Below are 20,305 nucleotides of genomic sequence, written 5' to 3'. Positions count from 1 at the left end.
TGGCCACATGCACCAGGGCTGGTGGGTTTGAACCCAGCCCAGGCCTGCTAAACAACGACAACTACAACAAAAAAATAGCCAGGCATTGTGGCAGGTCCCAAGAGAAGTGCTTAAGCCCAAGAGTTTGAGGGGTGGCGCCTCTGGCTCAAAGGAGTAGGGCACCGGCCCTGTATGCGGGAGGTGGTGGGTTCAAACCCAGCCCTGGCCAAAAACTACAAAAAAAAAAGTTTGGGGAGGCGCCTGTGGCTCAAAAGGGTAGGGCACCGGCCCCATATGCTGGAGGTGGCAGGTTTAAACCCAGCCCCTGTCAAAATAAATAAATAGAAAAAAAAGAGTTTGGGGTTGCTGTGAGCTGTTATGCCACGGCACTATACCAAGGGCGACATAGTGAGACTCTGTCTCAAAAAAAAAAAAAGAAAGAAAGAAAGAAATGATCTCTTGAATCCCCTATGCCCCAGGTTAAGAACTTCTGCTCCAGACAAGAGTAAGATGATATTCATTCAAATTGTTGAGCTTCCTTTGTGGCAAGGATAGTATCACAGAGCAGTGAAAAAGACAGATGGCCAAAGGTCCTCCTTTAAGGACTGAGGGCAAACAAACACAAATGTTACAGACAAGTTAACACAAGGGAAGGAGGTTGGGAAGGGGCAGGCGGTGAAGCTGCTGCTACGGTAGTCAGGAAAGGGCTCTAGGCAGAGAATCAGACTGAGCATCAGCTCTGCACACCTAGACGTGTTCCAAGCAAAAAGGGCCGGCAAATGCAAGCGCTCTGGGGACAGAAATAAGCTCAGTCTTTTTGAGGCCAGTGTGTGTACACTGTAGTTTTATATACAGTATAAGCAAGGCCAGGCTGAACTGTAGGAGGCATGGAAGAGGTTTGAGCTGACCATGTTGGGAAAAGAAAAGTCATTTGAGGGTTTTAATCAGAGGAATGACAAATCAGTTTTATGCTCTAAATTTAGAAAGCTATGCTGTATAGAAAAATGGACTGTAGGGGGAGTAAGTTGACAGGATATAGCCTGTGAGGAAGGGACCCTGTTCTAAAATTTTGGTCCAGGCTAAGCAGGTTCAAAGCAAGTGGAGGGCTCATTGAGGTGGTCAGTATTTCTTTTTCTTTCTTTCTTTCTTTTTTTTTTTTTTTTTTAGACAGAGCCTCAAGCTGTCACCCTGGGTAGAGTACCGTGGCATCACAGCTCACAGCAACCTCTAACTCCTGGGCTCAAGTGAGTCTCCTGCCTCTGCCTCCCAAGTAGCTGGGACCACAGGCACCTGCCACAACGCCCAGCTATTTTTTGGTTGCAGCCGTCATTGTTGTTTGGCGGGCCCAGGCTGTATTCAAACCCACCACCTTAGGTGTATGTGGCTGGCGCCTTAGCCACTTGAGCCACAGGCACCGAGCCAAAATGGAGATCTCTTAAGAAAAATTTCACTATTGCCTGAGAGCCCTGGTTTTAGGCTTGTTTTTTGTCAACCTATGTGTTTAGAGATTTTAGGCTTCTTGTGATGTTTTCTTACCTATACTTCTTGGCTAATAAGTTATAGGTAACCAATGTTCCCTTAAGTTCATTTTTAAACTCCCATTGGTACATAAATTCCGGGTGGCACATGCTGTCAGTCTCATCATTGATGACCTTAGTGTGCATAGTCCTTACACCTCCTACTGTGTTTCCCCGAAAATAAGACACTATCTTATATTCATTTTTTCTCAAGAAGACACACTAGGGCTTATTTTCAGGGGATGTCTTCCTCTCTGCACCAAAATGCATGGCATGTCTTATTGCATCACTACGTCTTATTATCGGGGTAGGGCTTATATTTAACAAATGCATAGAAATCCTCCTAGGGCTTATTTGGGGGGTGGGTCTTATTTTGGGGGAAACACAGTACTAGATGAGCCAATTTTAACCTTCTACAACGGTTGCCTCCATTGCTTCATAATCTTCACGAGAGTTCATGCTTTTGCAGCTTCTTACAGTTTATTTTCATTTTTAATGTAGCAATAAAATATGAATGTGAAGTGCAAAAATAAAATAAAATAAAATTTTGGTCCAAGCAACTTGACTATGCCAGGGCTGTTAACCTACGGCGTCTTACTTTTGGAATGTTCCAGCCCAGGCATGCAAGGGGTATTAAATTCTACTCTCCCAGACCGTATTACAACATTGGGTAGTGATTGCCATTCCTCTACTTTGTAATGATACAAACAATACTAATAGGAAGTGATGGCAGCTTTGGGGATCCCAATTCTTATCCCGCTTCTCATACGAACCAGGGCCAAGGGTTCTCCAGGAAGACCAAGGGCCAACACGTCATTAGAGGTTTGTGCATGACCCAATACATGGCCTGAATATTGACCTGTACATACATTTACCAGTTAGCCAATCTTTCATTAGCATTTTTTACTTTCAAGTATCTAAAGCGATTATTAATTTGATATCATGCTTTTATAGGTAGGATGTTGCTATGGGCCATGTTTTCCTAATTACAAAAATATATTTTTATCTAGATTTGGTGATTGTTTTTTTAGATATCAAGATGGGGGAGTCATGCATAGATTATTTAATTAAAACTAAGAAAGAGGCTCGGCACCCTGTGGCTCAGGTGGCTAGGGCTCCAGCCACGTACACCCAAGGTGGTGGGTTCGAGTCCAGCCCAGGCCCACCGGACAACGATGACAGCTGGAACCAAGAAATGGCTGGGGCGTTGTGCCGGGCACCTGTGGTCCTAGCTGCTTGGGAGGCTGAGGCAGGAGACTCGCTTGAGCCCAGGAGTTGGAGGTTGCTGTGAGCTGAAATGCCTGGCACTCTACGCCAGGGAGACAGCTTGAGCCTTCTGTCTCAAAAAAAAAAAAAAAAACTAAGAAAGAGGTTTGGTGCCTGCTCAAGCAGCTAAGGCGCCAGCCACGTATACTTGAGCTGATGGGTTCTAATCCAGCCCGGGCCTGCCAAATAATGACGACTGCAACCAAAAAATATAGCTGGGCATTGTGGCAGGTGCCTGTAGTCCCAGCTACTTGGGAGGCAGAGGCAGGAGAATCACTTGAGCCCAGAAGTTGGAGGTTGCTGTGAGGTGTGATGCCACAGCAATCTACCCAGGGTGACAGCCTGAGGCTCTGTCTCAAAAAAACAATAATAACAATTAAAAAAATAAAAATAAAACTAAGAAAGATATGAACAAAATAAAGTATATAATGTCCATAAACTATGTGATACTAATAAATAATGTAGTGATTTTATACAAAAATAGTGATTATACACTATGAAATACCTTTTGTTCTGTGTGGCTATTTCAGAAATGCCCATTTTAGTCTAGTTTTTAAAATTGTTTAAATATTCTACAGTTCTCATGTCTGCACTTAACACATAAGTTTAATATTTAATGGATTCATATAAATAGAAACTGAAGCCGGGTTACTTTTACACAACAGTGGAAACAAGGATTCTCCGAGCTTTTTTGTTAAATTAAAGTCTTCATAATTATGTCTCAGAGGGGCTGGCCATTAATTAAGATTCGTGAAGTGCTTAGAGAGTTTCATAAGGAAATATGCTAAAACTCATAAGCCTCGTAAGATGGCAACCTAGATTTGAAGAAACTAGGAGAAATGCCACTTATACATGAATCTTGGTTATTTCAAATATTTATTTCAAGTCTGAGCAATGCAAAACGTGAAAAGGGATACCAAATTCAGCAATTGGATACCTGGCCCCAGGTGAACAGGTCTGCAAGGTGAAGGAAATAAAGATCTCCAATTATTGCTGGGAACTGTTACTGTGATGACTCTAAAATCAATGAACCACCAATGAACATAAATTTTTTTTTTATTTTTTTTTTAGAGAGACAGAGTCTTACTCTGTAGCCCTAGTTAGAGTGCTGTGGCATCATCGAGTAGCTCACAGCAATGTCAAACTCTGGGGCTCAAGTGATCCTCCCGCTTCAGCCTCCTGAGTAGCTGGGAGACAGACACCCACCACAACACTTAGCTAATTTTTCTATTTTTAGTAGAAGCAAGGCTGTTCTCAAACTCCTGAACCCAAGTGATCCTCCCACCTCAGCCTCCTAGAGTGCTAGGATTACAGGCATGAGCTGCTGCACCTGGCCTGAAAATCACTGATTTTAGACATGGAGTCTTCTGTCATCTAAGCTAGCATTCAGTGATACAATCACAGCTCACTGTAACCTTGAACTCCTGGGTACAAGGGATTCTTCTGCCTTAGCTTCCTGAGTAGTTAGAACTCAGGCACATACCCCCATACCCAGCTGGTTTTTATATTTTCTCTTGTGGTAGAGATGAGGCTTCTACGTTGCCTAGGCTGGTTTCAAACTCCTGGCTTCAAGTGATCCTTCCACTTTCGCCTCCCGAAGTGCTGCTATTACAGGCATGAGCCACCATGCCTGCTAGAAATTTATTTTCTCACACTACAAAAAGATGGCTATTGTTCATGCTTTTTTCCTCATCAGATTACACTCAGCATGGACATAAATCGTGTCAGTTTTGGTTCATTACCTTATTCCTAACACTGAGCACAATGCCTGACACGAAGTGCACTCATTGGATGAATGAATGTATCAGAATATTCTTGGAGTCTTTTTGGTTTTTTTAGAGATGGGGTCTCACTATGTGGCTCATGCTCCTCCTTGCCTCAGCCTCCCAGTTAGCTGGCACTACAGGTATGTAACATTATTCCCAGCTAAGTTTTAATTTTTTTGTACAGATAGGGTTTTGCTATGTTGCCCAGGTTGGTCTCAAACTCTACTCCTGGTCTCAGATGATCTTCCTGCGTCAGCCTTCCAATTAGCTGGGATTACAGGCATAAGCCACCATGTCAGGTTAGGAATTCACTGAGCTGGTTTTGGCCTGATCATCCGCCATATTCCAACCCTATGCCTCTCTACAGCTTTGTCCAGCCTAGGATACTTCCCTTGCTCCTTGTTCTTCAAAGTCCATCCTTCCTTGGAGAGTCACAGCTCTCCAAATGGTTCCCTGTGGCCAGCCTGAAAGGTCTCAGTGAGGCCACAGAACGACAGGAGCTGTAGAGGTGGGTTAAAGTCAGGCTGGGAAGGAGATGGTGGGCCAGGTGAACTTGATCCCAGTGGCAGTGGGAGCCACTGAAAGGAGATGAGGAACAGAGTCAGCAGCCAAATTTGTAGTAGAAGTTGAGTCTGGGGTCAAGGTGGAGAAAGTGGATTAGGGGTGTCAAGAGTAAAGACTCAAAGACCAGCAAAGAGGCTAATGTGGCAGAGAGTCAGCAGCCTTCACTCCCAGCCTTTACGCCCTGAGAACAGGTGATTCTCCATGGACCATGTGAGACAGACCTACATAGACATACCCCAAACAACCCGAAGCCCTTTCAAACTTCTATTGGGAGGATGTGAAAGCAAGGCGAGGTAACGGGTGAAGGCTTTTGGTGGTCTCAGATTCTGAGATCAAAGCTTTTCCAACCTGGAAGTGTCCCACCAAGGGCAATCCATGGATCTATTAATAACTCTGTCTTCCATAGCACAGAGACAGGAAGTGAGCAGAACTGCTAGGAAGAAGCAGTGCTGGATATGAAGGCTGCTATCTCCCACTTCAACGAGCACACGTATCACTTGGTAATCTTGTTAGAATGCAGATTCGGGCCAGGCATGATGGCTCGTGCCTATAATCCTAGCACTCTGGGAGGCCCAGGCAGGTGGATTGCCTGAGCTCAGGAGTTAGAGACCAGCCTAAGCCAGAGCGAGACCTCATCTCTAAAAATAGCTGGGCATGTGGCAAGCACCTAAAGTCCCAGTTACTAGGGAGGCTGAGGCAAGAGGATTGCTTAAGCCCAAGAGTTTGAGGTTGCTGTGAGCTATGATGACATCACACTCTACCCAATAATAATAAAACAAAATTCTTGCTTGCTTTTTTCGTTTAATAAATACAAATGAAGTGCTTACTATGTGCCAGGCTTTTTTTTTTTTCCTGGCCAGGGCTGGATTTGAACTCGCCACCTCCGGCATATGGGGCCTTCGCCCTACCCCTTTGAGCCACAGGCACTGCCCCCAGGCATGATTTTAAATGCTTTATAAATACTGGCTCATTAAATACTCACTACAACCCCATACAGTAAGTATTATGATTATCTCCATTTTACAGATAAGGAAACGAGGCACAGAGATGTGAAGCAACTTGCCCAAAGTCAGGAGAGCTGCTGTGCCTGAGCCCTTTCCTAAGCATCACAAAGAATGTGGATGTTGGGTCCCCATGCACGAGTACACTTGAATTTACAGAATCTAGACGTGCTGTAGCTCAGATTTATCAGAGTGAATGTGAGCAACCTGCAGCCCTGTCACTTTGCAAACCCAGCTCTGCCTCCCAATCATACTCCCGGTGGCCCTCTGTTTAAGTAAGGGCTTAGTCTCTATCTGCTGTATCTCCAGGTACCTGGAAAAACCCCGAGTCTCCTAAATTTCTGAGAAGCTCACCAAGCTGTGAGCAAAGGCCTGTGACTTTCAGCAACGGGCTGACACCCACAGCAGCAACAAGGGTCTAATGGTATTATTTCCAGTTGTGGGTCTGGGTAAGTCCCGTCACCTCTTTGGGCCTTCGTTTCCTTTTTTGCAACATGGGGATGATAATTACAGTCCTTACTTGTAATGGATGCTGAGATGCTCCACCCAGATCCCCTTCACCACGCATGCCATGCCTACAAGAGTTGGTGGCCGCATGCCATGCCTACAAGAGTTGGTGGCGACAGCTCATACTGCTGCCCCTTCTCCAGAGAATTGCTTTAGATTGAATGACAGCTCCCTCCCCATGTCTAACTCTGCCTCAAGGTGAGATTAATTTTAGGGTACAACTCATGCTCCACAGCATGCTGTGAGAACGGAATGAACTACTCTTTAAACAAAGTTCACTTTATTTTGATGTTTCGGGGTGGCTCTAACTTGACATCTAAATACTGCAGTCAGTCCACTTTCCCACCAGCATTAGGGAATAATCTGTCCCACCACAGTGGTTTGCAATGTTTTCTTAAACTATTTGTTTATTTTTAGCTATCAGGTTTACATTCTTCAAGGATTTTAGCATCTGACCTTTACAGATACCATTTGATAGGTGTAGAATTCTGGTTACTCAAATGAAGAAGCGGGTCGAATTGGTAAATGGCTCTCCGAGTTTTAATGCGGTAGCAGACCTAGACGGGAGGAGGGAGCACGCAGGTGGGGAGGGTCTGGGAGGCCGCTCTCTGCGCGGTCGTCCGGGGCTGGGGGTGGCCAGAAGGGTCAGAACGCACACAGCCGCGGCGAGGTCGCCCGGCCAGGCCGCAAGATGGCCGCTGCCTCGCCGGACCCTCCCGCGCAGGGCGCAGGGGCTGTTTTTAGGCGTTCCAGGACTGGGCAGGGGCAGATAGGAAAGGAGGCGCCGGGTGCGGAGAAGCGAAGATGGGCTGTCGGAAGGAGGGACCCGGAGGCCGAGGAGAGGAAAGAGGCGCGCGTGCGCGGAGGTCGCCGGGCGCCCGGGAGGGATAAAGCCGCAGCGGCCGACTGCCCGGGGACTGGAGCGCGGCGCGCCTGGGCCGCGCGGCCGAGCGCGGGGCCGCCGGGAAGTTGTGAGAGCGGCGCGCCAGAGCGCGCGTGCGCGCACGAGGCCCCGGGCCGCGAGCGCCCCGGTCGCCTCCCTCAGCTGTGGTCGCGGTCGCTCGGGAGGCGGCGTTCCCCGCCGTAGCCGCTGGCGCCTCCGGAGGGAGCGGCCGGTGAGCCCGCATCCTGTCGGTGGAGTTGGAGGCCGGACTGACGCGGCCGCGTCCTTCTGGTGCTTGGGCAGCCCTGAGGAGCCGGGGCCGGGCGCGCTGGAGCAGAAGGCGGCGGCCGAGGCGGAGGCACACGGCCGGCAGCCCTCTGCAGCCTGGAGGAGGCCGAGGGGACCATGTCCGGGCGGCGCTTCCAACTCTCCACTACCGAACGCGTCATCAAAGGTGCCAAGCGGGCCCGGCCTTCCTCCTCGACCAGCGGGAAACGGCCCTCGGCTGGGGGACGGCTCGGGGCCGGAGGGAGGCCGTGTCGGGGGTGTGGGCGAGGGGAGGGCGGGCGTGCCCCAGGGGGACAGAGCCCCGCGGGGACAGCGGCAATTTCTGTCCCGCTTGGACCGGTAGCTAGCGGGAGATGGGTAAGTTCCCTGCCGAAGCGTTGACTTCCCGGCGGAGTGGGTAGGGCCTGGATCCCCATCTCTTTTAGGAAACAGTTTCTCTTTTCTAGGCTTTCCATCGAGGGAAGCCCCTTGGGCGTGGTCTGGGCAGTTCGGTAGACTCGTCCGAGTCTGATCTGTCTTGACAGCTCCTCCCCGCCCTTCTTCACCTTATATACCGCGTATCTTTTGGCCCACTTTGTCCTAGCAGGTCACTGAGTATGATGAAATAAATACAAATAAATCCTTCTCTGATGTTTAAAAGGAATTTACATACTTCACGACATAATGGTGGCCTTTTATTTTCCCTTGGGCTCTCCGAGACTTGGAGAATAATGTTCTCTTATTCAGATGTTTACCTGTGTTAGGTTTTTGTTGTTGTTATAACAGCAAAACAAACTAAAGTGCTCCTTTCTCAGTCTTGTCGGTTTAGTTGTTTCTGCCCTTAAACTAATAAGACCGGTTAAACATAACCACTAATTTATGTGCTGTTTTTGTTCAGCCATGAGACTTAAGCACACCCCTTCTCTCTATTAACAATCAGCTTGAAAGCACTATTTCAGAAGGGGATATACTTAGGCTGTGTTTGTGGCTTCTGCATGAGGGAGTTAGCATTAGCATGGGGAAAGCTACTGAATACTTTTCTTTTTTCACTTGGGCATCAGTAGGAAAAAGGCAACTAAGATTGGAGTCAAGAACACATGTTTTTTTAAAGGTGAAAAGCTTATTTGCATGTTCAGGGAGGGGGAAGAAATTAAGTGTACAACTTTGGTTTTTTTTCCTGCTTCAAAACAGTATCATAAACGTTAATTATCTGTACTATATAATATTTAGTAAATATAATGGGATTTTTGAGATTTAGCTATTAAGCATTTGTGTGATATCATTAAGGATGTAAGTGAATTGTTCACATAATCAACATTATCCCTTTAACAGCTAAATTATTTTGACTATTTGAATGTAAATCTTCAGAGAATATAATCTCTAAGGGGAATTTATAACCCTCTCTTATGATTCAGGATATGCTAAACATAACGTCTTTGGATGAATCAAGGTCACCGTTATGTACATTAATTTCTGTATTGTGCTGTTAATATGGCCGGTGCCTTTTGCTGTGTAGGGTGTTGGCAGTTTCCTCTTGTACTAAAATGATTCCTCACTGCTATACCATTTTAGTGTTTTGTCTGTTTTTAGTTTCTCTCTCTAGTACTGTTGTGTGTCAGAATATGCCCTTACTGCCTTCTAATCTGCCACTTCTAAGCTGAAGTAGGCAGGGAAACCAGATAAACCAGAACTGTGTGTCAAGTCAGAATAAATAGGATCTTAGTGAGGCTTAGTGCAGCCCTCAGACCTTCAGTACCTCAGAATCTGATCACCATTGTACCATGAAATTTCCACCATTTTATACATAAACATAATGGAATTCAATTTGTATTGTCTAAATCTATTAAAAAACAGATATAAGGGGAAAAGTTTCAGTGCCCTTAAATATAAAAGGAAATATAGCAAATAAATACTTAAAGTAAAATAAAACACGGTTAAAATGCAGCTGCTGGTTTATTGCTAGGCATGCTTATAGTTAAGTGAACACCACCCCTCATAGTCTACATGATGTGAATTTGTTCTTTAGCAGTTTTAAATATCACTGCATGTTGTATACTTTAAAGACTACTTTGAATAAAATAAATGAAACATAAATGAATGATTTGGGGCCCTTATACTGTGTGGATGTATGGATTTATCTCATGTATATTTTTTAAATTTAACATAAGAACTTGACTGCAGCAATTTTAGCTTCTTGGTGACTTACGTTGGTTTTTTCCTCCCTAAGGATTTTCTAGGGTTTGAAATAGAAAATAAAGTGTCACTGAATATAGAGCTAAGGTCCATTGTATTGGGTACTAAATCTAGTCTGATGCTATTTTGTCTGCATTTATTCACAGCTTGAAAGCTTTTTTAGAGGTGATACCACACCCCAGTTATTTTTGATTCTGTCATTTCCTGTTAACTTTAAACTCTACCTAATTGTTTTGTCTGAGCAAGTCTTGGAAGAGTAGGTAGGTAGGAGTGATTCGTGTCCTTTGAACAGCAACTTTCCTAGAGGGGTAGTCAGAAAACTTAGGTTTTTACTCCTGCCTTTGGAGCTTATTTGTGACCTTGGCTTTCTTTTAACCTTGTCTTTTTACTTAAACTTTTTTTTTTTTTTTTGCTTTAATCATCTCATCTGTAAAACAGAGTTAAGCTTGGGTTGTAAGATAAGGTAGTAGAATGCAACATGATTAGTTGATAATAGATGGCTTATTACCTAAGTGGTTAGTAGAAAAATCATTAACATTGGGCCATATCAGAATTAGAAAGTATGTATATGAAATTATAACATAAATTAGGGAGCCATTCCTAGTAAAGAAAATATCTGTTCTATGATATAAAGGTTATTTGGATAGATGCCTGTTGGTAACAGTACGAAGAGACCAGCACAGTTTTGCCTGGTACTTCCTGGCAGCTGGCTTCTCTAGCAGTTGAAGGTGTTTATTTTATATTTAAGAATTCTTATGATTTTATTCATTCATTAAATATTTATTGAGTGCCATCTGCAATATATCCAAACAGGTGCTCATTCGTTCCTTCTGTGCTTTAAAAGCAACATTTTTCTGAGTCCATATGCGCGGGGGCATCATTAATGGGATCTGGAATAGAGAACTAGAAACTCAAATGATTGAATTGTGGAATTCTTTTAGCTTAATGTATTTTTTTCAGTTTCTGAGTTTCTTTTCCTATTTGATGGGTTATTTTTTCTTTGACAATTTTGTTTTTTTGAAACAAAGTCTCACTATGCATGTTGCCCTCAGTAGAGTGCTATGGTGTCATAACTCATAGCAACCGACAAGGCTCAAGTGATCCTCCTATCTCAGCCTCCTGAGTAGTTGGAACTACAGGTGCCCACCAGAACGCTCACTTAGTTTTTAGAGACAGGGTCTTGCTCTTGCTCAGTCTGGTCTCTAACTCCTAACCTCCAGCAGTCCACCCCCACCTTGGCCTCTCAGAGTGCTAGGATTACAGGCTCCAGCCATCGGCCCTGCTTCGACAATTTTTTAAATAAAGGCAATTTATTTCTGAGGACTGAGTCTTTTCAGAAGCAACAAGCTAAGTTTTTTTTTCTTTTTTTGTAAAGATGGGTTTTGTTATGTTGGTCAGGCTGCCTTGAGCACCTGGCCTCTAGTGATCTTCCTACCTTGGCCTTTTCCAGTGCTGGGGTTACAGGTGTGAACCTTGAGGCCTGACTACTATGGCTTTCTTAAAAGATTTTAAGAAGAGAGCGGCGCCTGTGGCTTAGTGAGTAGGGCACTGGCCCCATATACCAAGGGTGACGGGTTCAAACCCAGCCCTGGCCGAACCACAACCAACCAAAAAACAAAAAAATAGCTGGGCATTGTGGTGGATGCCTAGTAGTCCCAGCTACTCAGGAGACTGAGGCAAGAGAATTGCCTAAACCTAGGAGTTGGAGGTTGCTGTGAACTGTGATGTCACAGCGCTCTACTGAGGGTGATAAAGTGAGACTCTGTCTCAAAAAAAAAAAAAAAGAGATTCATACCTCTGAGTGGAAGTCTCAAACCTTGGAAGGGAAGTCTTAATTAATTAATTAATTAATTAATTTTTTGAGACAAAGCCTCAAGCTGTCACCCTTGGTAGAGTGCTCTGGCATCACAGCTCACAGCAACCTCTAACTCCTGGGCTGAAGCAAGTCTCCTGCCTTCACCTCCCAAGTAGCTGGGACCACAGGCACCCACCACAATGCCTGGCAGTTTTTTGGTTGCAGCTGTCATTGTTGTTTTGGCAGGCCCGGGCTGGATTCGAACCCGCTAGCTATGGTGTATGTGGCTGGCGCCTTAGCCACTTGAGCCACAGGTGCCAAGCCAATAATTCTTTTTTTGAGCAGGGACCAGGCTTTTTTTTTCCCCCAACCTATATGTTATTGGTTGTGGTCAAAACTTTATTTATGTCAGATATTTGATGATAAAACTTTCTTAACGTACTAATCACACTTTACTATAAAGTGTAAAAGATTTGTGAGATCCTTTGAGTGGAAAATGCTAAGGACTCATTACTTAAAGTGAGTTAAAGAATTAATTAAAAACCTTTTCCTAAGCAGTACTTAGAATATCTTTCCACCAAGGTGATATTTTCAGAAAAAGTTAATTTTTTTTTTTTTTTTAGAGACAAAGTCTCACTTTATTGCCCTTGGTAGAGTGCTATGGAGTCACAGCTCACAGCAATCTCCAACTCCTGGGCTTAGACAATTCTCCTGCCTTAGCCTCCCAAGTAGCTGGGACTACAGGCACCTGCCACAACGCCCAGCTATTGGCTGGGGCTGGGTTTGAACCTGGCACCCTTGGCATATGGGGCCGGCACCCTACTCACTGAGCCACAGGCGCCGCCCCAGAAAAAGCTAATTTTTAATACATATATCTAGGAGAGACTAAATTATCCAGCTAATTCTGGCATTTATAGTCATTTTGGAGTTTTGCCAGTACTTAGTTGCAAAATAACTAATGAAAATAAATGGGTGTCTTGTTTCTCTGTATTCAGTTTTGTTTTATTGGTGAACTGAATTATCCTGAAACCTTTTAGTTTTTCGAATCTTTGTTTATTGTTGGAAGAGGGTATAACTTGGTAACTAGGATCTTTAAATTCTATGACAGAAAGATATGCTGGCCAAGACAATGTGTATCTTTGATCATGATTGATTGATTGATTTTTATTTTTTTTTTTTTTGAGACAGAGTCTTACTTTGTGACCCTTGATAGGGTGTCATACCATCACAGCGCACAGCAACCTTAGACTCTTGAGCTTGAGTGATTCCCTTACGTCAGCCTCCCAAGTAACTGGGACTACCAGGGACTGCTACAATGCCTGGCTATTTTTAGAGATGAGGTCTCACAGTGGTTCAGGTTGGTCTCCAACTTGTGAGCTCAGGCAGTCCACCCATCTCAGCCTCCCAGAGCGGTAAGATTATGGGCATGAGCTACCATGTATTTTGTTTTTCAAAATACATGTACAAAGTTGGGGAGAAGAAAGAAGTACAATGAAGAAATGCCTCAAAACAGCTAGGCTTGGGAAAGGCTGTCATATTTGAGGATTCAATAATGTCTTCATGGGGGAAGCTAAAAAGGAGAAAATGAGGCTTAAGTACATGATAGTTGATATGAAGTGGTGGCAACCTGTTTAGTAGAAAAGGAAGTTGTTTCAGCTACGTGATGAGGCTTAGAAAAACATACAAAAATAAGGACAAACAAAGTGCATCTGGCTAAGGACTAGGGTGAAGATGGGTGAACTAAGTGTTAGACCAGTGGTTCTCAACCTTCCTAATGCCATGACCCTCTAATACAGTTCCTCATGTTGGGGTGACCCCCAACCATAAAATTATTTTTGTTGCTACTTCATAACTGTAATTTTGCTACTGTTATGAATCGTAATGTAAATATCTGATGTGCAGGATGCTCTTATGCAACCTCTGTGAAAGGATCTTTCCATCACCAAAGGGGTTGCAACCCATAGTTTGAGAACCTCTGTGTTAGAGAATTGAAAGAGGTAAAATGGGTCAGGTGTAGTGGCTTGCACCTGTAATCCTAGCATTCTGGGAGGCAAGTGGATTGCCTGAGCTCATGAGTTGGAGACCAGCATGAGCAAGAGGGAGACCCTGTCTCTACTAAAAATAGAAAAATCTAGCCAGGCACTGTGGCTGGTGCCTGTAGTCCCAGCTGCTGGGGAGGCTGAGGCAAGAGGATTGCTTGAGCCCAAGAATTTGAGGTTGCTGGGAACTATGTATGATGCCACAGCATTCTACTGAGGGCGATAGAGTGAGACTCTGTCTGAAAAAAAAAGGTAAACCACAAAGGAGGATTGGTGATAGTTGAAAACTGCTGGGGCAGTTGACACTGATTCCATTATGGGGACAGCAAGAGTATTTTGATAGCATGTGTTAAAAAACAAACAAACAAAATGAATAGGCTTATAAACCTAATCCAAATTACATCACTTACCCGTTTAGTCGCTGGCTCAGACAAGTCAGGCAAGGCTTTTCTTCTTTCTTTCACTGCACATCCAGTCCCACTAGACTAAGTGCTGTAGACTTTTGGTTTCTACATAACCTTCTGCTTCATCCTTTCTCTCACCTCTTACTTGTACCATTGAGTGGCTTCTTGCTGGAGCCATGTAATCTATTCTCCATGCTGCTATCATATATATGTGTAATGAAAAGGGTCATTCTTGTGCTTGAAATCCTCCATGAGCATTTCCTGCCTATGGAATCTACCTGTGAGATAAACTCTGACTTAGTTGATGAGCAGAACTCTTGCATAAAGATCTTTCTAACCTTTTGTTCCACTTCCTTCTCATTTCATGTCTCCATCCCCAACCTGCTTTACTACTAAAATTGAGTATTCTTAATCCAAAAATCTGAAATGCTTCCAAATCTGAAGCTTTTTATATCTGTTTCCTTACCCTAATTTTCCTTTCACTTCTTCTTGCTCTAAATTACTATGCCACTGGCCTAAAGTTTTAATGAGTCCTTTGGTGCAAGACCAGAAGGATGAGAAGATTGAGGAGCAATAAGAGAAAAAAGATTTTAAAAAAGGGAGAGAAGACGAGGTGAGTAAAAGGAAGTATTGACAAAAAGAAGAAAGGCACCAAAAGAAAGAAACAGGAGTAATATAGGTGTATATAGGGTACTATGACCCACCCTTAAAGACCCCCAGCCTCTGGGGGTTCTGGGTTGGGTTATTCTCTTGAGGTCAACAGCTCTTTGCCAGCCAGCTCAGACACACTACCCCACCTACACCAGATAGGGAGGAAAGACAAAAATACTGTAAATCAAACCATAACAAAAAAGCAAAAACCCTAATAGGATAAAAGTGGGGGGTAAAAAAACAAATAATAGGGGCAGAAACACTGGCAAAAATGTAATCCTAATTATTAAAGAAGACAAAAATGGAAGATTGTATTTAAACTAGAATAATGAAAAAAGAAAAATGTCAAAAAAAAAAGTTGAAATTAAGAAAAAAACAAAAAACCCCAAACTAAAAAACCAAACAGTATATGTGTCTTAGTAAATATTGTCCAGGCAACAGGTGATCTTCTGAGGAATGAGAAGTTAATCCCAATGTTGATACAGCTGTATAAGATGGAGACTAGAGCTTTAGCTGATATCACAGACCCCGCAGGCTAAGGAGCCCAAATGTCTCCTCAACCCACTTAAAAGACACTCCAGACCGTGAACGTTGGCCAAGCAGAAGCTGTCCAAGGAAAGCACTTATCCCTGGGATCTCTCCTGGCGTGGCTGCCTTCTTATCCAGTGCGCCAAATCCAGTTTCCCTCAATGCCCCTGAGGGCCAAGGCTGTTAATCTGCCAAACACTTGGATTTCCGCACTTCCCCAGCATCTCAATCCCCACCTTTGGGCAGCTCAGTCACTAGATTACTTGCCCAAGTTCTCCTGGCCGCCTGATCCCAGTGCTACAGCACGCAAGGGCAGCTACCTCACAGTTGCTGTGAGGGCAGCCCACAGCTAAACAGCATTAGCTCCTTACCCGCTCAGTGGCTCAGTCTGGGGCCTGAGACAGTGCCCAAAGTCATCTGCACACTGGCCCGAGGCAGTGCAGTTCAATGGAGTGCCCAAGTCTAGAAAAACCAAAATAGCCCCCAGGCAAGGCTCTTAGCTCTTGCAGTCTGGCTGTTGCTATAGGTCCAGCTGCAGGCAGCCTCCTGCTGAACAAACGGGCACCCACTACTTGCCGGTTTTCCACTGCTTCCATCCTCCTCGTGGGGTCCAGAAGTCTCTCGCTGACTTCGTAGATCACCAGAGGACAGCCTCTGGGCAAAACCCACTGGCCAGAGATGCCTGGAGTCTTCTCTCCCCACTCTCAGTGTGCCCGGTTACACAGAAGCTGTTACTCGGCTGCCATCTTGATTAGATCTCCCAAATCTGAAGCTTTTTGACTGCCAACATGATGCCACAGTGGAAAATTCTACACCTGACTTCATGTGGTTAGTCACATGAAGTCCAAACGCTGGTGCATACCACACAGTTTATTATGTCCCCAAGAGAAAGACCCACCAACTCCCCTTTGCCTACAATATGTCTTTTCCACATACAGTATGATGGTGATGTTAAACAATCACACATTGTCCACATTGGTGGCTGAGATAGTGACACTTCTGCTTGCTTTTTTTTTTTTTTTGAGACGGAGCCTCAAGCTATCCCCCTGGGTAGAGTGCTATGGCATCACAGCTCATAGCAACCTCCAACTCCTGGGCTCAAGCGAGTCTCCTGCCTCAGCCTCCCAAGTAGCTGGGACTACAGGCGCCCGCCACAACGCCTGGCCATTTTTTGGTTGCAGCCATCATTGTTGTTTGGCGGGCCCGGGCTGGGGATATGAACCTGCCACCTTAGGTGTATGTGACTGGCGCCTTGGCCGCTTGAGCCACAGGCGCCAAGCCCACTTCTGCTTTCTCATGATACAATGTATATAAAGTTTGTTTCATACACAAGATTGTTAAAAATACTGTATAAAATTACCTTCCGGGCGGTGCCTGTGGCTCATTGGGTGAGACACTGGCCACATACACCAAGACTGCCAGGTTGAACCCGGCTCTGGCCAGCTAAAAAACAACAATAACTGCAAAAAAAAAATAGCCGGGCATTGTGGTGAGCGCCTGTAGTCCCAGCTACTTGGGACTCTGAGGCAAGAGAATCGCTTAAGCCCAAGAGTTTGAGGTTGCTGTGAACTGTGATGCTACAGCACTGTACTGAAGGTGACATAGTGAGACTCTGTCTCAAAAAAAAAAAAAAAATTACCTTCAGGATATGTGTATAGGGTATGTGTAATGTATAAGTGAATTTTGTGTTTAGACTTAGGTCCCATTTCCAAGACATGTCATTCATATACTCCAAAATCTGAAATAATCCAAAATCTGAAATGCTTTTGGTTCCAAGTGCTTCTGATAACAACCTATATAACTTGTAGTCCCGGTTGGCACATGTGGCTCAGTGGGTAGGGCACTAGCCCCATATATTGAGGGTGGCAGGTTCAAACCCAGCCCTGGCCAAACTGCAACAAAAAAATGGCCGGGCGTTGCCTTCTTCTGGAATACCTCCTGCAGGACCTGCCTGCAACTGTTTTACAGTTTTTTCTTTTATAGGTAGAAGGAGTACACTCTAAAATAAAGGTTAAAAAATGTAGTGTATTAGATAAGCCAGTATCATAGTCATTTATTATCAGTATGTGACTGGGAGCACAGTAGATTTGTTACACCAGCAACACCATAAACATGTAAGTAATGCCTTGTGCTGTGCTGTTAAGACAGGCTTACAGTGTCACTAAGCAATAGGAATTTTTCAGCTTCATTATAATCTTATGGGAACACTATTGATTGGTCTTAAAAGAGGTCTGTCATTGACTAACATGTCATGTGCCACATGACTGTATTTTCCAACTTTAGTCCCCTTAGCTCTTGAAGGGATTTTAACCTAAAATGCTTCAGAAGATAAATGGCATACATTTCCTTTTCTGTCATATAGATAAAATTTTGGAAATTATGTATTCATAAATATTTGATGATTTTTAACTATGTGCAACATGTTTCTGGTTCTAATTAGAAGCTTAAATACTGCTTGAAAGGTCCTCACACTGTATGGCATATAATAGCCTCCTAAAAATGTTAAGAACTTTAGAAATATGGAGCTGCCTGTGACTAATACCACTGGAAAAAGAGCAGATGGCTAAACACTAAACTATAGACCATATCTGGTGTAGAATGTTTGTTCCTTTGCACCATAAATTGATAATTTAAAGTTTAAACCAACTTTGATTAGTGTCCTAAAGAGATAAGACTTAATCTGTGTGTGGGTTCCTTTGTATGTGTGCCTAAGTGTAGTTTATTGTGACCTAAGGCCTTGTGGAAGTTGTTGGGGTATTTTGTTGTTATTGTTTGTTTGTTTGTTGAGACAGACTCTTGACCAGTCCCTTGGACTAGAGTGCCATGGCTTCAGCCTAGCTCACAGCAATGTCAAACTCCTGGGTTGAAATGATCCTCCTGCCTTAGCCTCCTGAGTAGCTGGGACTATAGGCATTTGTTACCATGTTCAGCTAATTTTTCTTTTCTTTCTTTTTTTTTTTTGAGATAGAGGCTCAAGCCGTCACCCTGGGTAGAGTGCCGTGGCATCACATCTCACAGCAACCTCCAACTCCTGGGCTCAAGTGATTCTCCTGCCTCTGCCTCCCAAGTAGCTGGGACTATAGGTGCCACAACGCCTGGCTATTTTTTGGTTGCAGCCATTGTGGTTTGGCAGGCCCAGGCTGGATTCAAACCCACCAGCTCAGCTGTATGTGGCTGGCACCTTAGCCACTTGAGCCACAGGTGCCAAGCCCAGCTAAATTTTCGATTTTTAGTAGAGATGGGGTCTTGCATGTGCTCAGCTGGTCTCGAACTCCTGAACTCAAGGGAACCTCTTTCTTCAGTTTCCCAGAGTGCTAGGATTATAGTTGTGAGGCACCACGCCCAGCCAAGCTTTGTGGAAGTTCAAAAATAAAATAACAGTGGTTTTAATGAATATCTGAAGCACTAAAGGTAACTGGCCAGTTTATCTATGGAAGCAAATTGGTTATTTTTTACTATTTTGAGCTCTTTTATGGAAAACATATAAGGTCCCTATAGAAGTTATTACTTCTGTTGACCATCACTGGTGGTAGTTATTACTTAGTTTGTTCTAGGATGGCCAGTTCTTAGCAAATACATCAAAGGTCACTTCTGTGACTATCAAAGAATAGAGGGAATGATCTCAAAGAGCTTGATCTGATCACTGAAGTATACTTTTTCTAATAAGTTATGAAAGGATCTAAAAGATGCATATGACTTCCAGTAATTATATTTTTTTGAGACAGAGTCTCACTATGTTGCCCTTGGTATAGTGCCGTGGTGTCACAGCTCACAGTAACCTCAAACTCTTGAACCAAAGCGATTCTCTTGCCTTAGCCTCCCAAGTACTGGGACTACAGGCGCCCACCACAACGCCCAGCTATTTTTCATTGCGGTTGTCATTGTTGTTTAGCTGCCCCAGGCTGGGTTTGAACCTGCCACCTTTGGTGGTGCTGTAACCACTGTGCTACCGGTGCCGAGCCCAATTATAATATTTAGTATAACCTCTTCAGTGTTGTTTAACTGGTCCCTGACTGGAAAGGCAGGTGAGTAGATTAGAAAATGATTCTGTAAAAGTAGGGCAGGCTTGCTGGCTTAAAATAGGAATGAAAGCAGGGTTATTTGTAGGGAACAGGGGTAAATCGTAATGTCCCACAAGGGTAAGACTGCATAGTAACTTAAAAACAATAGTTTATAGGCCAATAACTTTTCAGGTTTAGGTTTCATACTTGATAGAGGTTATCTCCAGTGTGGCCTTTTCTCATTTCTGCACATCTTCGTCAGATTTTGCTTGTGTTTATGTGATGGATATATATTGTAGCAGTATACTGAATCGAATTTCACTGTGAAAAGGCTGTAGAATTTCTTCAGTGTACTTTAGAAACTTCGTTTTTCAGAATTTATTCAAGTTTATTTTGGTAATTATAGGTCACAGCATGTTGTAAAGAAAGAAAGTCCCATACACCTCTCCTCTAAACTCCATCCCCCTCTTTGCCACAGTGTTAGAATCTCTTGTCACCACAGTACTGTACCCAAACCAAGAAATCGAGGTTGGCACAGTCCACAGAGCTTGTTCCAGTTTTACTCATGGGTGCCGCTTTATGTATGTGTGCAGTTTCACATGTGCAGCCTTGTGTAATTACCAGCACAGTCACAAGCAAGGTCCTCCACACTATCATCTTAACGTAAACTTCGCTTACGTTACTTCCACTTTATAGCCTCACCATTCCTCTTCCCCTACCAGAAACCCTTTTTAGTTCTGAGTTGGAAGCATTGTGAAATAATTTTTATTAAAATACAAGTAATTTAACAGCAACTGGCACTTTGTTAAAAGCTAGGTTTGGGGGCACAAAAAGCCTAAATGCAGGCTTTGGATGATAATTCTCAACTCTGGTTACCAACTAGGAAAAAAAAATACCTTGGCCCACTTCCAGATAAATCTTTTTTTTTTTTTTTTTTTTTTTTT

General features: G+C 43.9%; 1 protein-coding gene across 2 annotated transcripts in view; it reads left to right on the top strand.

The window, feature by feature from the left end:
* Window positions 1-7,574: 7,574 nt before the first annotated feature.
* PPP3CC (protein phosphatase 3 catalytic subunit gamma) overlaps window positions 7,575-20,305 on the top strand; it is an 86,860-nt gene continuing 74,129 nt past the window's right edge. For both annotated transcript variants that reach the window (XM_012807737.2, XM_023515569.1), the window contains exon 1: window positions 7,575-7,937. In XM_012807737.2, coding sequence (XP_012663191.1) covers window positions 7,889-7,937 — 49 coding nt within the window. In that variant the 5' untranslated portion in view covers window positions 7,575-7,888. The remainder of the gene's footprint in view (window positions 7,938-20,305) is intronic.

Source organism: Otolemur garnettii, unplaced genomic scaffold (assembly GCF_000181295.1).
Source record: "Otolemur garnettii isolate 467f Iridium unplaced genomic scaffold, OtoGar3 scaffold00074, whole genome shotgun sequence".
Lineage (NCBI taxonomy): Eukaryota > Metazoa > Chordata > Mammalia > Primates > Galagidae > Otolemur > Otolemur garnettii.
Note: the sequence above shows the minus strand (reverse complement) of the source record. Positions and strands in the feature narration are given on the sequence as shown.